Below are 19,528 nucleotides of genomic sequence, written 5' to 3' on the forward strand. Positions count from 1 at the left end.
CTTGAAACTTGATAGCCTTGTGATGGTGGTTACTACTTCCTGGTCAGCAGACTTGTTCTCCATTAAATGTTCTTACTGTTCTTGAAATATTTTATTTTTTTTTTATTCTTCTCTAGTATTTTTTGTATTTCCTTATTTCTCTTTCTCACTGGGCTATTTTTCCCCGTTGGAGCCCTTGGGCTTATAGCATCTTGCTTTTCCAACTAGGGTTATAGCCCAGCTTATAATAACAATAGTAATAAACCTCCTTTAAGGGGATTGCTACTGCTGGCATAAGATCTATTATAAAGTTGGATTGAGAGGTGGAAGTGAGAATATTCTTCAATTTTTTCTTGAATTTTTACGTTAATATGGAATATATTTGAAACCAGCAACTATGCCCTCTGAGGTTAAGCTGTTAATAGAATCTCTTTAGATTTTTGCAAAAAAGGTGGAATAAAAGATATTTTCTTTTCATACATTTAAACCTCTCTCTAGTATTCATATTTAAATTTTTTTGTGATTTCTAATTATTTGTCAATAAGAAATATTTTTTCTTTTTTAGAAATGAAGAAAAAAAATGTTTTCAAGCCTTTGAGTACTCAATAGGATTGTGTTTAATCACCAAATGATGGGTTTTTTCCTCACTTTGCTGGAGCTTTCCAAGTTTGCAAATTAGGCTTCATAAATTTGGGGTGTGTAAGGTGAAATATAGTTTTAAACCAAATTTTCATGTGTTGCTATAAACCGGTCATTTACTCTTATAGTCCTGCAAACTAGAGATGGATATTCGCAGTGCTGCCAACTAGCAAGTGATCAGTTTTGACTTGGGAATGGAGTGTCAAATATTTATGAGGTCAAATTGGTCTGTAAATGTCATGGGTATATTAAAAGCTGTGTCGTTTTCTTGTTAAAGTACGGTAGTTGGAGCAGGTATTCGGCATGACATCGCTCTGCCCTTGAGTGGCTGTGTAGTCATAGGTATAAATAAGAGACTTGTATTGTACAGTATAAACAAAACATAAAATTTTAAGATTTTTGTGCTTTTTGTGTTCTAGTACTGTGAAGGAAATTACAACTATGAATGCTGGGTTACATAGGACTCAAACATAACTTAGAAGAAAATAAATCTGTGACAATATTCAAAATATTGTTTTCAAGTTTTTTATTTTGTAGTTTTGATAACATTGCTCTCACTAGCTAAGACTATGTTAGCTTTTGCTCTCACTAGCTAAGACTATGTTAGCTTTTGCTCACACTAGCTAAGACTATGTTAGCTTTTGCTCTCACTAGCTAAGATTATGTTAGCTTTTGCTCACACTAGCGAAGACTATGTTAGCTTTTGCTCTCACTAGCTAAGACTAAGTTAGCTTTTGCTCTCACTAGCTAAGACTATGTTAGCTTTTGCTCTCACTAGCTAAGACTATGTTAGCTTTTGCTCACACTAGCTAAGACTATGTTAGCTTTTGCTCTCACTAGCTAAGACTATGTTAGCTTACACTACTGTTGTAATTCTTTTTTTTTTTAGGTGCGGTTATTAACAAAAAAATTTCAGTCAAGGCTGGACTAATGTGTTACTCTGTTCATGTGCCTTTCAATTTCTTATACTTATGAAGTAAAGTAGAATATATTATTATTATTATTATTATTATTATTATTATTATTATTATTATTATTGAATAGTCAAGCAGACTATTTGAATGTTGTCAGGTTAGTATGATAATTTCACCAAAATGTATTTTTTTTTTTTTAAATGATCATTATTAGTAACTTATAGAAGAAAATTAGAGTTTATCTAAATAATATTGTAATCAAGGAAAAATAATTTATATAAAGTAAAAGATTAAATCGGTTGAGTATAGAAAAATAATCACTTGATCGTCTATATAAAAAGGCATTGGTAAAGGGCTCCTGATGACAGGTATTGGTTAGGATGAAGTACAGAATATTAGACGAAGAGTTAAGATTAAAAAACCAGCCGCCCTTCCCTAGTTAGTAAGGAAGGCGTAGTAGGTTTTTTTTCTTTTATTAACTTATCCAAAGAAATAATTGATAAAAGGGATGCAGTATGAAGTATACTGCAAAATAGTCTTGTATAGGTAATTTTGAAGACTTTTTTTTTTTTTTATTATTATAATCAATGTAGTACTTAGTGCTTTGAGGAGCCGCATCACAGATGAAGTAACTGTAAACAAAAGAATTCTTAACTATTGGAACAGCCAATAAAGGTTGAATTATTATTTGTGTAGTTTGAGCTTTTATTAATGTTTCTTTTCTCTGTGATCCAGCATTGTGTATCTTTGTAACTCGGTGAATTATACATATTTTGCTAAACTAAGAAATATAATTTCTTATAACATCTCATCTCCAAAGTGGTAGTTTATACCAATGAAGAAAAAATAAATTATTTTTTTTTTTACTTTATCATAAATTTTATATATTGTCCATCACCATTTTGGTATAGATTTTATATTTCTTTCATCTCCCAAGACCAGTTGATTGTACCCCATAATTTGTGAAGGTCTTGACTTTGTAAGTTCAAATTGAAACTGGTGAAATGGTATTTTTTTTTTACTTTATCATAAATTTTATATATTGTCCATCACTATTTTGGTATAGAATTTATATTTCTTTCATCTCCAAGACCAGTTGATTGTACCCCATAATTTGTGAAGGTCTTGACTTTGTCAGTTCAAATTGAAACTGGTGAAATGGTAATCTTGTGATCATTGGCTTTATAGTGGACCGACATTTTTGTCTATAGTACAAATATTGGTTTTTTCTGGGGGTGTGAAAATACACTACTGTGCAATGGTAGAAAAAAATATAATTCAATAATGTCTTAAAATGATATAGTTATTGTGGGAACCATCCTGGAAATAGGGTCTATTGCAAAAAAGATTGTAAATTTTGTAATATAATTTTTTTTTTTTATTGGGGAGAAGTGATATACAATATTTATATGAATTTATTAATTTATAGAGTTCATGTCATGCCCGGTAGATTATTTAGTAAGGATGAGGTCATTGCTGATAATTGACTACGTAATGGTTTTTTGAAACTTGTGTACATTTACTGAAAAGGACCTTGTGAATTGTTTTGATATATTGGTCCGATTCAGCAGGTTTTTTTTTTTTTTTTTTTTTTTTTATACTTTTTACACTCATAGTAAGTTGTATATTTGTGCCTCTTAGATGATATATAAGCATAGGAGATGTAGTTTGTAGAAGTTTTCATATTTATGAGAGTAAATTAAGTTTACCCTTGCTGTGGTAAAGTCACATTTTCCTGCTCTTGCTGGGATTGGTTGCGTAAGTTGGATAGTATATTGGTATCCTGTATAGCTTAGATAATGTAAGTTTTGTGTAATTTTTGAGTGGAAGCTTTTTACTGCATGCACAGGATAAGGCAAGAAAGCACAACCAAATTTGACTTCTCCACTGCAAAGAAATTATATTAGTCGTTGAAATGACCTTGTGTAAATTTTATTCTCATTTTCCCCTTTCTAATTGAGATGTAGTTGTACATTGCTTTTGAAGATTTATCAAAGTTTATACTGTATGTGTCTTGAAATATTTGATAAGGAACACGATTTACATAGGTATATAGTATTTACATACATATACAATATATTTTAAATCATTTTCTATTTACTCTTTTCGTTGAAGTATGTAGTTATATCAGTCAAGTGAATGTATTATGGAAAGATGATACTGATTGTGCAAGCACTGTGTTTTTGTATCAAGATTATGTCTACATTTTGAGTGGCCCATCTTAGGTGCCCTTCATCATTTATAGCACTTCACCCAAATGTTACTCTCAGTCCCATGAAATTAGATCATTAATGGTTAGCTCCCCTTTTCAAGGATTTTGTAGTTCTGTGCTCTTTATTATGTATTTTCTGAATTTTTTGTTTTTCCTAAGATGAAGAAGCTATTTGAGGAAGCAAGAAGGGATAGAATATGTTAAATATCAGATTCTCTTTTTAATTTGTTGACAATTTCAGACGCCCCTACGAACCCCCGCATCTTTGAGCCGGATTTATCGTCTGATCCCCATAGTACACATATAGAAAGGTAATAATTGTTACTGTATCAGTTTTTTTTCCCTGCAGCTTAGACTTCATTTGGTTCTTTGAAATGTTTCGGATGATCTTAGAATACTAGGATTCTTTGGTCTCTTGTGTAACATGTTATGACGCTGACCTTTATAATAATTATGAATTTTTGTTAAAGGAATTTTTGTGTTGGGTGAGCATGTTCCGTCATTTTGCCACTCTAATACTTCTGCTTTGACAGAAGTATGAGGTTATGGCATTGCTTCTTATTTTGGGGGCTGTAAAAATGAAAAGCAAATAAACTTGTAATTTTTTCAACTTTTCTTCTTTTATCCTGCCAAATTTGATAGATTTTTTAGGGTAAAAGTTATAACATCTGTAGATATCTTTAGCAGATTCTGAGTTGTTTATACTCCCACGGTTTTAAAGCTTAAATAAAGATTGTATTGTGCAGAAGCATAAGTCCATATTGAATTTATCACAAGCAAATAACTGTTATTTAGCAAAAGAATCAAAGTATTTTTGTTACATGATCTTATTTTTAGACTGTGCCCTATGAAGTTGAAAGAAGCTGGGACATATTTGAAAAATAATTTTTATTAGACCAATAAAGTTTGAATTTTGGTTAGGATTTTTCTCAAATCTTACTAGTCAATGTAAAAGTACACTTTAATTCTGTTGAGGTCAACCTTCAATCCACTAAACTAAACATTACTGTAATTTTAATGACTTCATTAGCCTTGAAATATAAATTTTGTTACAAGTTTTCATTTTCTTATGGCATAGTATCTGATTGCAAAAGTCGTATTCATCCTTACATTTTTTCAATGTATTGAAAAGCTAGGAATTAGATTTATTTTAATCTTTTCAGATGACATCACTTTGGGTCATTTACCTTTATACCTTTGTTGAGGAAAACTAACATCTAGCCCACATACATAAATTTATATTGTTTTCATGATTAGAAAAATTTGTAGGCATTTTATTAAAGATTTGTGAAATGCGGGCAAATTAAAAGTTTATGAAGTACAGTGTTCTAATCATCTTTTTCATGAATATTTCACTTGTTTTAAACTTTGACTTTAGGATTTTCAGCTCTTGCACCGAAAACAGTTCATGGGGGTATATCTTGGCTAAAACGTATCTGATCAAACTCTTGATGTTTGCTAGGTGAATAGAAAGAAGAAATTGGCTGTTAGATAATCTTGGCTCTTGGTTTTTAGCATTATAGGGAATGAATTGTCCTTTAGAATTAGAGATGCACATGATTTAGAGTTTTTTATACAATGTAATGGGCTTTATCAAAGAATTTATTTTGTGCATAACTTAATTGAATTATTATTTCATTGTATTCAGTCTAGAAATTTGGGGATACTGATAGATTAGCATAGGGTATAGATAGCAGCCTGTTATTACATTTATGAGGGGTTTCTCATCTTTGTCTTCTCTTGGTTTCAGACCCCAGGGGTGTTTGCCGGGAGAGGTAGTCATTGGGGAATCTGAAGGTCCTACTCCCTTTGATTCTGGCAAGATGAGAAGCCCCCATAGTAATAACACCCAGCTGGTAGATGTTGGTAAGCAGGAGGAAAGCGATGACAGTGACTGTTACATAGAGGAGGATTTTGATCGAGACCCTCAAACTTTACCGAGGGAAATGCAGAGCTTAGATCCTATAAAAGCATCTAGCCATTTGACAGATTCTTACAAGCATGGTCAGTCACAGTTGTCTGTCAGGAATGAGGTTGCCAGTGTAGACGAACAGGCTGATTATGGTAGGAGTGATTCTCCTGAAGAAGTTCACACTAGTGGCAGTGGTTTGTCACCTGATATGCATCGTCACAGTTTAGCCCAGTATGGGCCTGCTAGAGATGTATCTCATAGTCACAGAGAGACAAATTTAAAGTTAGGTATTGAGGAGAGGCATTTTTCAAAAGTGCCAAGCAACAGTACACCTCTTTCTTATGAATCTAGAAAGGTGGTTGGGTATCCTGTAGGTGTTGTATCACGGTCTCCAGAAGTTGTTGACGTAGGTAGTGAGCCTCAGTCCCCAGAGATTATTGAGGAGGAATCAGAAGGAGTCGTGGAAGAGGAAGAGGAAGAAGAAGAGGAGGAGTCACAACCTCTTTATTCTGAATTAGCACAAAATGAATCTGCACCAAAAAGAATATCAACTGATGAAATAACAACACAGTCTCCATTGTTAATGGATGAGGAAGTAGAAGAATGTAAGCAAGAGGGACCAGGAGGATCCCCAGTAATGCCTCAAAGTCCTGATGATAATAGCAAATTTACAGATAGTGAGGTTTCAAATACATGTAATTCACCTGGTTCTAATCATGTTAATAAAAAAGATGATGCCTTTGTCCATGAAGAAGAAAATCATAGTCCCAAGGTTACAGAGGTACACATTCCAAGTGAAGTATCGCCTGTAACCAAGATATCTAATGATAAATATATAAACAGCAATGCTGAGACTAATGGCAAAAGCCCAAAACCGGTACAAGATTCATTGGTGCTGTCAAACCAAGTACGAGAGACGGAGGTGTCACCAGACCAGAACATTGATGACAGGCATTTGGAATCTTTGACAGAACATATTTCTGATGATGATTATGTAAAAGATAATGAAAATAGGTCAAAACAAGTATCTGTTACGAACAAAGATAGTGAATGTTCAGAAACTAGAAGAGAATTACCTGATCAGTCAGATTCAGAGCAAGTGGTCACAAGCAGTGGTATGGATGAGGACGTAGATGATAGCCATCAGATGGATGAAAGTTGTGACAGTTCCGCTAGTGATAAGGGAGAGTTGGATACAAGTCAAGAAGGGGAAACTGATCATGAGGTGACCTTAGGCGAGAGCTTTAGAAGTGACACTGATATATCATGTACTAGAGATGAAGTGGAGGAAGCAGACTCCTCTTTATCAGAATTTGATAAGAGTCATTCAAAAATGGATGCCAGTATATCGGAGAATGAGGCTTCTGAAAGCAATAGCAATATGAAAGTTGCAAGTGAGACAGTCATTGAGAGTGCTTTGAAACAAAAAAATGTGCCAAAGAGAAAACGAGAACCGTCTCAGAAAAGAAGCAAAAAGTTGAAAGTTACCAAAAAACAAGATAGCTCAAAGGAACCAGCTGATGATAGTGATGAACTACCAGACCTGCTTAAATCTACCACCCCAGGTGAGTTTTCTTACTAGTTAGTTCCCTTTTTTTTAAAGATTTTATTGTAATAGATACAAATTTTTCTTGTTAACTTTAAAAATGTGCTATAAAATGGGTATTTCCTCTTGGTGTTCTAGTTACAATTTAGTTTTGATAACTTAACCATGCATATCATTTGATAGTTGAGTAAATAAATGTAGGTGAGGTAGAAACAACTGAAATATTGCATTTATTAAGCCCAATCTACAAAAGTACATGCTGAAGATGGAAGAAACTGAATAAGGGATAGAATTTATTGATAGAAAATTGTTGGTAAACATGTTTAGTAGATTATTATTTAGCCTGATTTTACATGAGTATGTGTAAGTATTGTTGTAGAAATTTCTAGTCCATCAAGCATGATTTTAAATTTAATTTGACTGAGGATCCTTTTAAAACTTAATGATTACCATCACTAATTGATTTTTCCTTTATAATTTGCCTGGACAAGGGGATATTTTTTTTACAATTCCCCTTGGAGTCGAATGCACATATCCTATCCTATCCAATCTCAGTCCAATTCACAAACAATAATTCTCTTATTCTCTTATTTTCTCTTATTTCTAGGAGAAGGACACTCCAAAATCAAACCATTGTTCTCTAGTCTTGGGTAGTGCCATAGCCTCTGTAGCATGGTCTTCCACTGTCTTGGGTTAGAGTTCTCTTGCTTGATGGCACTCTCGGGCACACTATTCTATCTAATTTCTCATCCTCTTGTTTTGTTAAATTATTTATAGTTTATATAGGAATTATTTATTTTAATATTACTGTCTTTAAAATATTTTATTTTTCCTTGTTTCCTTTCCTCACTGGGCTATTTTCCGTGTTGGGGCCACTGGGCTTATAGCATTCTGCTTTTCCAACTAGGGTTATAGCTTATTAATTAATAATAATGATAATAATAATACGGCAAAGTAACAGGTAAAGTTTTAGGAGTATATTTCTGTAGTAGGGCTGGGCCAGTGCCAATCTATATAGACTCATAAGAACTTTTGAACATAAATCCTAAGTAAATAAGCTTCAAAGTACGGAAATGATAGGTTTTGGTAACCTGCTGTTCTGTACAGCATTTTGTTAAACATGAACTACATTCTGTCTTTAGAAAATAACAGTTTCCTTTACTGTACTGTACATAATAAAGGGATTTTGACGAAGGAAAAATCTATTTCTGGGCGAGGAACCTGTGTCACCCAGTGAAATGCTCCTCTAGCACCATTTCTAAGGCATAGTTATTGCTGAATATACCAGAGAAAAAAGAGATGCATGGAATGCTAGGAATAAACCTAGCTCGCTTACTCTTTGAGTGTCGGTATAGAAAACTGGGGCGTGATTGAACCACGACCATAGATCCATCACCAATTGGACCTCTCCTTCATCAACATCCCCCCTTTCTACCCCTACATCTCCCCACCCCCCTATCCTTATTCCTCCTCAGCACTTGCATTGGTCAGACGTGTTTTGTTTTGCTCTGTGTTATTTTGTGTTTTTTGGAAGATGTCCGACGTTTTAGAGATCCCTGCTCCCAAGTTGAGTATTATATTTTGTTTTGCAGTGAAAATGTTTTGATTGAAAATATGAAAGTACACTATAGTATAGTAAATAGTGTGCATCTCTATTTGTGGCGCTAAAATACCAGTATTTTTTTTCAATGACAAATCTTACCATAACCCCACTTATATATTAAGTTATGTTTTGGGGGGTCTCAATTTGTGGAAGAAATCATATACTGTACTGAATATGATTGACCCCTTTCTCATGTCAGTATGTTTCTAAACTTTGGTTCTGTAAGTTGGCAAAATATAAAAATAGGTATGCTGAAGGTAATCATCTGGTCCCTAGTGTGCAGTTTTGCTTTTGCATTGTCCTTGGAGAATATGATGCCTTTTTTACAATTACTAGTGCTGTGCAGAAATCCCTTAAATGTGATCAAGAAGTTTGTATGATTGATCATAAATTATTTTAGTGCTTCCTTTGACCTTCGCTGGTGCTAAAGAGGAATGAAGGTAGGGGGATGGAGAGGTATAGGGGTGAAGGGAGGATAGTCATAGTAGGGGATGTTGATGAAGGAGAGGTCTAACTGGTGAGGGACCTATGGTCGTGGTTCTATCACACCCCAGTAACTATACCGACACTCATTGAGTGAGCGAGCTGGGTTAATTCCTGCGATTCCATGCATTCCTTTTTTCTCTGGTATATTTAGCAATATTTATGCCTTAGAAATGGTGCTTTAAGGAGCATTTCATAGAGCGACACAGGTCGAGCCCAGAAAGGCCTTTATTCTCAAACTTAAATAGTAAGAGTAGTTGGGTCTTTTCTTAGCATCATTATTGCATATTTAAGTAATCGATTAAAAGAAGTTGTTGTTGGGCCCCATATAGAAATGTGATGTTTGGTCTCCTCGGTGTAGTGTTTTCAGCCTATTACATTTTTTACTATATATACTTGATATGGGATTTGGCCTGGAAAACTAGGTGGTTGCATATGCAGATGATGCTACTTTTATTTGCATCAGTTCAATCTCTTGATTTTAGACCTGTGGCTGTTGAATTTCTTAATAGAGATCTAGCTAAAATTAGTTTATGATGCAAATTATGTGGGATGAATTTGAACCATAATAAAACTCAAAGTATGATTGTAAGTAGGTCAAGTGCAGTGGCTCCTCAACATTCAGATCTTTGCATTGACAATGTCTCTTTAACTGTACACAACTGTTCACAATTCTAGTTGTGATTCTTAATTGCAAATTTATGTTTGAGAAAAGCATTCTGTCTATTTCTTCTTCAATTGCACAACAAGTTGGCCTATTGAGAAAGCCTTTAGATATTTGGTGATCAATGTATCCTGAAGAAATATTGTAATTCCGTCATTCTACCATTTTTCAAGTATTGTTTTATTGTCTGGTCTTCTGGTGCTTGCTTGCATCTGAATTTCTCGAAGGAAAACCTGCAGTATATTAAATTTCTTGTGCCTGATTGAGATATCAATCTCTGGTACCATTGTTCAGTTAGTTCTCTGTGCATGTTGGATAAGATTTTTCATAATTCTAACCTTCCTTTGCATTCAGATCTTCTCAGACTGTACTATCCTGTATTTAGTAATAGGTATGCAATTCATTCTAACTGTCTAGTCGGATCCATCTTAGACTCAATACTACACAGTATCCTAGAAGTTTTTATTCCAGCTGCGAACAGATTGTGGAATGATCTTCCTAATCTGGCAGTTGAATCAGTGAAACTTCAGAACTTCAAACTTGCAGCAAATGCTTTTCTATTGAACAGATTAACAAGTCTCATTTCATAGTTTATATATGGTTAATCTATTCCTACACAAATGCAAACCTTCATCTTTTAATAGGAGTATACATTCAGCAAAGTTGGACACAGCTGTTGAAACTGACTGAGGTGGTGGAATTTAGCTGGAGAGTGGCAGTAAGCCCCACCCACCTGACGGAGCACTAAGCTCCCACTTTGTTTTCAGCCGTCGGAAAGTACAGACGTACTTCTGATTCCCTCAACTGGCTGTTTTAATATTTGTTGTTTTTCTTTTAATCAATAAATCATTGTGTGCAAGGATATTTAGGAGAAAGAGGGTATTTTCAGTTGTGTCCCAATAATGTAATTGGGTGACAGATTTTTGTGCAAACCTGTTGATATTCACATTCTTCTGTTAAGACAGCATTCCTGTTTGCTGTTTATTCTGTCGCAAGTGTGGCCTTGTAACAATGACAACAACGTATGACTAAGGAGGTTGGCAATCTTTAAGCATCGATGTGCTCCATCAGCTGAAGAAGGTCTTGCTACTGCTGTGTTGGTAGGGGAAGGACGTTTTTCTTTGTTTTACCTTCAGTGTTTTCCAAATCCTGGAAGGCTCTAAGGCTACAAAACCTGATTTTGCTGTCCCTTCATAGAGTTCCTGTGATCTCTTATCCCATGAGTGTTGTCATTGGCCTGTACAACCTGGTAGAATGGGAACTTCAATTTCATCCTTCTCCTCCGCCTCATTTTAGTGAGAGAGTTACTTGTAGTGGAAAGCAAGTCGAAGACATCATTGAGGATTTCCAGAAGAACGATCAATGGGGGTTACATACATCTCACTATTACTGCTACTTTTCCTATGGGAGAAACTGCAGTACCAGGAACCTACTTTCTTGAGTAAATGCTGAAAGTTGTCCCATAGCAGGAAAAAATGTTGGTGTTGTCAACTCTGGGGAGGTGTCTGTATACTTGGTATGGTTGTTCACACACCTTTAACTTGTGCTCAATCTCATACGCGGAGAAGTAAGTACTAAGAGTTGTCCCATAGTGGGAAGAAACATCACTTGCGCTAAGTTAAGCACACGCACTGCCAGTCTGGATGAAGGCCACCACACTTCTTCCCCTTTCCTGGATTACCCCTTTTTTCCCCTCTGGGAGAGAAGGAGTCGGTGCGTGCCGAGAGTTATCCCTTAACACGGAGAAACATCGGGATGCGCCACTTCTGCACATGTGTTTCGCCCTGTACCGGGAGGAATTTTTTCCGAAAATTGTTCCATAGCAGGAGTGAGTCAACACGCACAACTCTCAGTCTCATACAAAAGGCAGTGCCCTTAACGGAACACTACTTCCCAAAAGAGATATCACTGAGACAACCAATCAACATAGCTGGCTCCCAGATGGTACCTACCAGGATGAGTGGTACGTACCAAGATTGTACCTGAGACCGAGCACTTATGCCCTTGTCTGGGATAAAGGGTGCTGCCTTTTTTCCCATCCTTCTTTCAACAGTTCCCGAGAGATGACGAGATCACTGCCAAGGAAGAGGATAGCCTTGTATTTTGATCTTATCGATTGAGCTCCTCCTTCATACGAGCAACGAGAGGACGTTAGTAGACCGTCTCGTCACCGTCATCAAGAGTGCTCTCTACGAGCACCTGGTCTCCACGCTTACCTGAGATTGACACCCAACTGAGATCCACGAGCACCTTGGATCCATGTGCTCAGTTTCCACGGTTGAAGAATAGGAGTATACTGTAATATCACTGGCAGACCATGTGTCTCCTGCTGATAAACACTCTATGCACCTAGGATCCACATGCTCGGTAACCTTGATCGACAAACGAGTGATAACCTTAATGAATGTGATAAAGGCAAACCTCCTCATAGACCTCTTCATCACCCGCCTCCTGCTGACTGACCCTCCACACAACTGGGAACCACGCATTCATTGGTCTCCACACCATTGCTCCTTACGCAATAGAACACCACACATTAGGACACCTCGCACTTCAGTGATCGTAGCGTTCGAGCCACAGCCCACCTATCACTTGCTTCTTCTCAGTTTTCTACGTTGTCTTATTGACATTTCTTACACTCTGATCCTGGTCTGTCACGAAATGTTTTCATTGTCTGAGACCAGACAACGATATGGGACATTCCTCCTCGTGCTTGAGTCGTTGTAAGGTGATTTCTCGATATGGGGCATTCCTCCTCGTGCTTGAGTCGTTGTAGGTGATTTCACATGACCGCTCTTATGATCATTGTGACTCCATGTCACATACATGTTGCATTTTTTACAGCTAGAAACTACGATGCTTCCTGCTCCTTCTGGTACTGAACACACTCCCTGGCAGTGGGTGAAATGAGCGCTGTCCTTTTTCACTATTTTAGACAATCAAAAGAGTACATGGTCGCCTTCCCTCTATCACCTCACCTGTTCCTGTATCTTCTTCCTTGCCTGTTGCTGAGCCTTCATATGTGATACCTGCTGCTCTTAAGAGAAGAAACTCATAGTCACTGGAACATGGACGACAGATCGGGGTGTGTCTCATGAGGCATCGACTGATTTCTCTACATGATTTCATGGGAGGAGCAGTGCTGTACCAAACCTGACCCTCACCAGGCGGGTGTTCTGGTACAAGGTACCGTAGTTCATACTTCTGCTACCATTGCTAGGTCTCATGCGAGACCAAGCACAAGCACTGCTGGTAAGGATGTTGGCATTCGCCCTTGTTCCTTTTAAACGGGAACATTCCCGGTACGCTTTGGTGACGCTAATGCTTCAAAGATCATCGAGAGAACCACCATTACTTATCCAGTCAGGAAGGTGATCCTAGTATGCAAGACGCAATAGGAAACGCTTCTTTCCCTGAGAATATAGTTCTGTATGTGACACTGATTAGGTCATTGGCAGCCACCCTCGTCCCTCTTTTGCTCCGGTACACTTCATTGATGCCAACACTTAGAAAGAATGTGCAAAGATTCACCAATACAACTGGGAACATGTCAACCACCTGTTCTATCACTGTTTGGTCTCATAGAAGACTAAACACGCACCCTCATGCAGGATGATAGGCACTGCCCTAGCTCCCCTTCCCTTTTTGGAGAGTTTCAGAGACAATAACCCAGAAAAAGATACGTACGATCAACGAGCGGCATGAATGTATTGACGTTAGCGAACTGTCTCATCCCAGTGGATCAATCCCGTGAAATGATCACCATTTACACGATCTTTATGATACCTGCCTTCCATATCACCACCAGTCTACACCGCTTGTCGGACTCCATGCGATTGGATCTCTCACTACTGTCCCTCAGTGACTTTATGGTTACTGAATTTCTTCCACCTGCTTCGTTACAGCTTTTCCAGTGTACAATACTGGTGAAAAAGAAACCTATAATTGTTCTCATCGCTTGTACAAGCTACGAGATTTTTCCTTCATGAAGCCTGAAATTTCCTTCCCATTGTGTTACATCTTCGCATGAACGTTCCCATTGTGTTCTCTCCCTTCAAGACAATTCCTCATGCTTGTTCTCTACAATTGTTGTTTCCCATGGGATCAGCCACCTGCCATGATCGATAACCATACAATTGGGAAACGCACAATTGGAATTTACTCTCATTCTTTGGGTGATCATTACTTTCAAGTTACTAGGGAACTAGTACACCTGTTACCATTTCCCTCCCATGACCTACATCTTCTTTTGCTCAGAGGTCAGTCTAGAACATGGGATGTTACTACACTCTGAGATTTTGTCAGACACTAAGATCTTCCAACTATTTTGTGCAATATGAATCGGAACAATGGACTTCTCAAGTCCGATCTATGGAAGCAAACCCACAGGTTTCTGGATACCTGTATCCCTGGCCCCGTGGTAGTTGCTCTACAGATCGTGTAGTAAACATCACATCTAAGGTAGTGGTTGTGATGTGAATTTAGAATGATAGGTAAGATAAACTGGCCATTTTTACCTTTGCTTTCCTTCCCTTCCTTTTTGGGACAGCAGTCACTCCATTATTTGTTGGATCATATCCTAGATGCAGGTAAGCCACATGATCGAGCAATTTCTTATAACAAATAAGTTTTGTTTATGAGTATTTTGCACATCCTCCCAGACAAGGAGGAAGATGGCTAAATGTATGCAAATTCATTTTTCATAATTTCCCATACATTCAGACAACCTCGATATGGGGCATTCCTCCTCGTGCTTGAGTCGTTGTAGGTGATTTCACATGACCGCTCTTATGATCATTGTGACTCCATGTCACATACATGTTGCATTCTTTACAGCTAGAAACTACGATGCTTCCTGCTCCTTCTGGTACTGAACACACTCCCTGGCGGTGGGTGAAATGAGCGCTGTCCTTTTTCACTATTTTAGACAATCAAAAATGTAGGTTTCTCTTTGACTGTCTACTAGTCCCTGGTAGTGACCTAGCCTAGCACCTGTCTCATCTTCATGCCCAGGTTATTAGGAGGTTGACAGAAGTCATAACTTTTGCTCCTGTACAAGACCAAAGTGCTTTAACATTTCCATGGAAATAAAACCAGGTAGTATACGGGTATTTCTCCCTCCTAAGGATAAGTCTCCCATTAAAGTTTGTATTTATGTAGGAACAAATCACAAATATGTAAAGTAATTTGTTTTTTTTCCTTACTATACAAACCTGATTATTATCATTATCATTATTACTAACTAAACTACAACCCTAGTTAGAAAAGCAGGATCCTATAAGCCCAAGGGCTCCAACAGGGAAAAATAGCTCAGTGAGGAAAGGAAATAAGGAAATAGAGAAGCAATGAACAAAGGAAATTAAATATTTTAAGATGAACATTAATAGCATTAAAATAGATCTTTCATATATAAACTATAAGAAGTTAAAAAACAAGAGGAAGATAAATAAGATAAAATAGTGTTCTTGAGTGTATTCTTCAGCAGATAAAGGGTTCACCATAAAAATGGTGGAATAATTCTTGTTTGAGTATACTCAACTTGGTTTGTTGATCATGCATGATACTGTTGATATATTCAGCAAGCTAAATCAGTTTTTATTTCATTCATCTTTTCATTTGCTTCAGCAATTGCTTTCAAAAAGCTTACAGAAGGAGACTCAACTTCTGAATCATATTCTCCCACCAAAATGGTAGTCCTCTCTTCCTTAGGAATGTCTTGTATTAATTTGTATATTTAACTTGAGAAACATTTGTCGTAGAACATGTTTGTGAACAACAAAAGATGCCAAAATCTTGTGCACCTTTAGAATATTGAGACAGCTATGCCTACCTGTACCAGCCTCAACTGTATATTGCCATATTCATGCAAAACTAGCTCTGAAAAGGAAAAATCTATTACTGGCACCTAAATTTGCCTTGTTAAATTATTCTGAATTATTAGTATGCCATTCATCATCAGTTCTTTTTATTAACAAAAGGAACACATATCAAACCTGAACGTGTAGGTAAATCTTTGGAAGTATGTGACTGATAAGCATGTAATTGTTTATGTGCCAAAGGAACGTTTACCGAACCAGAAATCCTTAATTGGAAAGGTATCGACGCATTCAATTTGGAAGATACTGGGAATGCTATACTGTACGTCACATAATAAATTGTACCATCTGAATGTTGATCCTGACCACTTGGTTCAGAAACAAAAGTCGAGGAACTGAGAAATCAGCCATCCTGACCTGAGTTTTTACCATGGACTCCTGAGTATAATGAATTGGAAGTTGGAATGGCCAAAACAAGTCCTATAGAAGAATCTTGAACCATGTGATCCAGGTCTTTGTCAGAGGGCAAAGGGAGGAAAGCAGAAGGAATCAAAGCTTATTCTGAAGGAATGCATTTTTTCTGAATAACAATGGGATCAACCAACTCATAAACTTTTATGTAAATAAGATCATAGAGACAAATAAAACTCTTCAGATTATTATTATCATCACGGTTAGACAAGCAGGATGGTCCAAACCTAAGGACGCCATTATAGAATATGTCTTTACTAAAAAAAAATTAAAAAGTAAATGCCAGATAATAAGTAAATATAAAATGAGGCGTAGGCGATTGCTCAACAAAGTAACATTCCCCCTTATGAATTTCATATTCAAGTTCATGGCCAGGTAAATCAATCAATAATTTTTTCTTGGATGTAAGAGACTTGAAGGCTGTGTTACATTAAACCTCACAGACACAAAAAAGACTAGTGGTTCAAATTAAAAGCATATTTAGTACTGTATGGTGAGTAAACCATCCCTAGTATGTCAAGGTGGATGAACTGCATACCTAGTACTGTTGGGTGGATGAACTCCATAACTAGTATTGCTTGGTGGATGAACTGCATTTCTTATATTTCCTGGAGGATGTACTTCATATCTACTACTACTTGGTGGAAGGTGGTTGTGGCCTGATTGGTAACGTCTCTGCCTGGTCTTTACTAGACGAGGGTACGAGTCCTGCTCAGACTCGTTAGTGCCTTTAGCGTCTGCAACCTTACTATCCTTGTGAGCTAAGGTTTGGAGGGTTTGGTAGAGCCTATAGGTATATCTTCTGAGTCATCAGCAGGCATTGCCTGGCCCTCCCTGGTCCTAGCTTGGATGGAGAGGGGCCTTGGGCGCTGATCATATAATATATATGGTCAGTCTCTAGGGCATTGTCACTGTCTCTTGCCTCTGCCATTCTTGAGCAACCTTTAAACCTTTAAACTAGTACTGCTTATTTTAAGTACTGCATGATGGATGAACCACACATTAATTACGGTATGATGGATGAACTGCATATTGAATACTGCCCAGTAGAAGATATGCATATCTAGTACAGCATGGTGAATAAATTGCATATCTATTACTGCATGGTGGATGAACTGCATATCTACTATTGCATGGTGTACAGTATAGTTTATGATGTGGTTACAAATATGATCAAAACCATAAAAAAATTGATAACGAAACTTAGGTAATTCAGGTTTTTATGCATCAATTCACACTGCAAAGACCAAAGCAGGGAAGGATGTTGAAAACTGATTTTGTAGTCAATCATGACATCAAGAATTTTGAATGAGTTTTATGTAGTTGACATTTAGTTGACAAGTGGCTCTTGCACACTTTACACCCTTAGCAAGTGTTTTTGTCACTTATAAATTGAATACATGTGGGACTCCACCTACCCACCTTCCTGCTGATCTAGTGTATGAGCAGGGATACCGACACCCCACCCACTGGATATGGGTTTAAGAAAAATATCTATGCTGGGGATTCAACGGTACAAGTCTAAACAGTCAATACTAAGATTTCATTGAGAAAAGGAATGATGGGAGAAGCGTGGGTAGTGGTAGTAGTAGTGGGGGGGGCGGAGTAGCCGTAGTAGCGGGCAGTAGTCGGATGTAGAACGGCACCTCGTAGTATCGGGGGATATTGAGAAAGGAGAAGACTAATTGGTAAGGGACCTCTGGTAGTGGTTTTAACACGCCCCAGTTTCTATACCGACACCCTATAAGGGTGAGCGAGCTGGGTATATTCCTGGCATTCCATGAAACTTTTTCTCTGGTATATCTAGCAGTATTTATACCTTAGAAATGGTGCTATAAGGAGCATTTCACTGGGCGACACAGGTCCCTCGCCCAGAAATAGATTTTTCCTTTGTCAAAATCCCTTAAATCAGGTCAAACCCATCAGTAAAAAAAATAGTAACTTTTATTATCATAACGAACCCTTTAGCTCAGCCTTATAAGCGTAGAATTGTAAGTCAGTGATCAGATGAAACTGTTTGATTATATTAGTAGTAATAGTAGTTTTCTTATAATAATGAACGCAACCTTTTAGGGATTAACCAACAGTGTGAAGAATATGGAAATGGAATTTATATGTTACTTTGCTATGTTCAAAGATGTTTAGGTATAATAGGGTTTATCTGGATATCAGTCTTTAATGCAATATCATATATAGTATTATATCATCTTTAATAAACAAAAGCTTTCAGAAGTTGGATTTGCTGATATGAGACTTAAAAGTGAAAAAGTACTCTTTTTTGAGAAGTCATATTTGTAACTTATAAGGTTTGCTTCTCATAGGTAAAGCACTGCACTGAAATCAATATTTATGATACTGTAACTCAGCTTGTAATTATACTTCTGTACATAACCTTTGTAACATTTCTCAATCTACCACAGTATAATACTTGATTTCTTACAGATGACAAAAAAATAAAGGTTGGTGATCTCGTCTGGGTAAAGTATCGGAAAGATTGGTGGCCTTCGTACATCAAGAACGTTTATCCCCGGGATAAGAAATTCTCCATTGTATTTGTTGCCTGTGATCAAAATTCTGGAATTAGGGTATATTCCAAAAATGTCAAGAAACTACACATATGGGATGTTCCATCTTATGTGGTAAGAACATTATAAGTTTAACAAAATTAAGAATTTTTTTTTTCATATATCATTATTGAATTTTGTTGTATGTAACTGTAATTGTTCAGTGGCTACTTTCCTCTTGGTAAGGATAGAAGAGACTCTTTAGCTATGGTAAGCAGCTCTTCTAGAAGATGGACACTCCAAAATCAAACCATTGTTCTCTAGTCTTGGGTAGTGCCATAGCCTCTGTACCATGGTCTTCCACTGTCTTGGGTCAGAGTTCTCTTGCTTGAGGGTACACTCAGGCACACTATTCTATCTAATTTCTCTTCCTCTTGTTTTGTTAAAGTATTTATAGTTTATATTGGAAATATTTTTGTTTTTGCTATTCCTAAGATATTTTTTTTTCTTGTTTCCTTTCTTCACTGGGCTATTTTCCCTGTTGGGGCCTCTGGGCATATAGCATCCTGCTTTTCCAACTAGGGTTGTAGTTTAGCAATTAATAATAGTAATAATAATAATAACTGGATGACCATACTCAAAAATGTCCACGTAAATAATAAGCTTCTTATTTTACTTATGATGTGCTGACTGATTTGATATGGTGCTTGTGTAGAATTAAGTCATAGACGGGTGAAAGAAGTCTTCAGATTTCCACAGTTTAGCATCCTTCACTGGAAACCCCC

General features: G+C 36.9%; 1 protein-coding gene across 2 annotated transcripts in view; it reads left to right on the forward strand.

The window, feature by feature from the left end:
• LOC137641389 (uncharacterized) overlaps positions 1-19,528 on the forward strand; it is a 211,212-nt gene that overhangs the window by 166,115 nt on the left and 25,569 nt on the right. For both annotated transcript variants that reach the window (XM_068373907.1, XM_068373906.1), the window contains exons 5-7: positions 3,986-4,055; positions 5,495-7,221; positions 18,682-18,878. In XM_068373907.1, the coding sequence (XP_068230008.1) occupies positions 3,986-4,055; positions 5,495-7,221; positions 18,682-18,878 (1,994 nt within the window). The remainder of the gene's footprint in view (positions 1-3,985; positions 4,056-5,494; positions 7,222-18,681; positions 18,879-19,528) is intronic.

This window comes from Palaemon carinicauda, chromosome 5 (assembly GCF_036898095.1).
Source record: "Palaemon carinicauda isolate YSFRI2023 chromosome 5, ASM3689809v2, whole genome shotgun sequence".
NCBI classification, from domain to species: domain Eukaryota; kingdom Metazoa; phylum Arthropoda; class Malacostraca; order Decapoda; family Palaemonidae; genus Palaemon; species Palaemon carinicauda.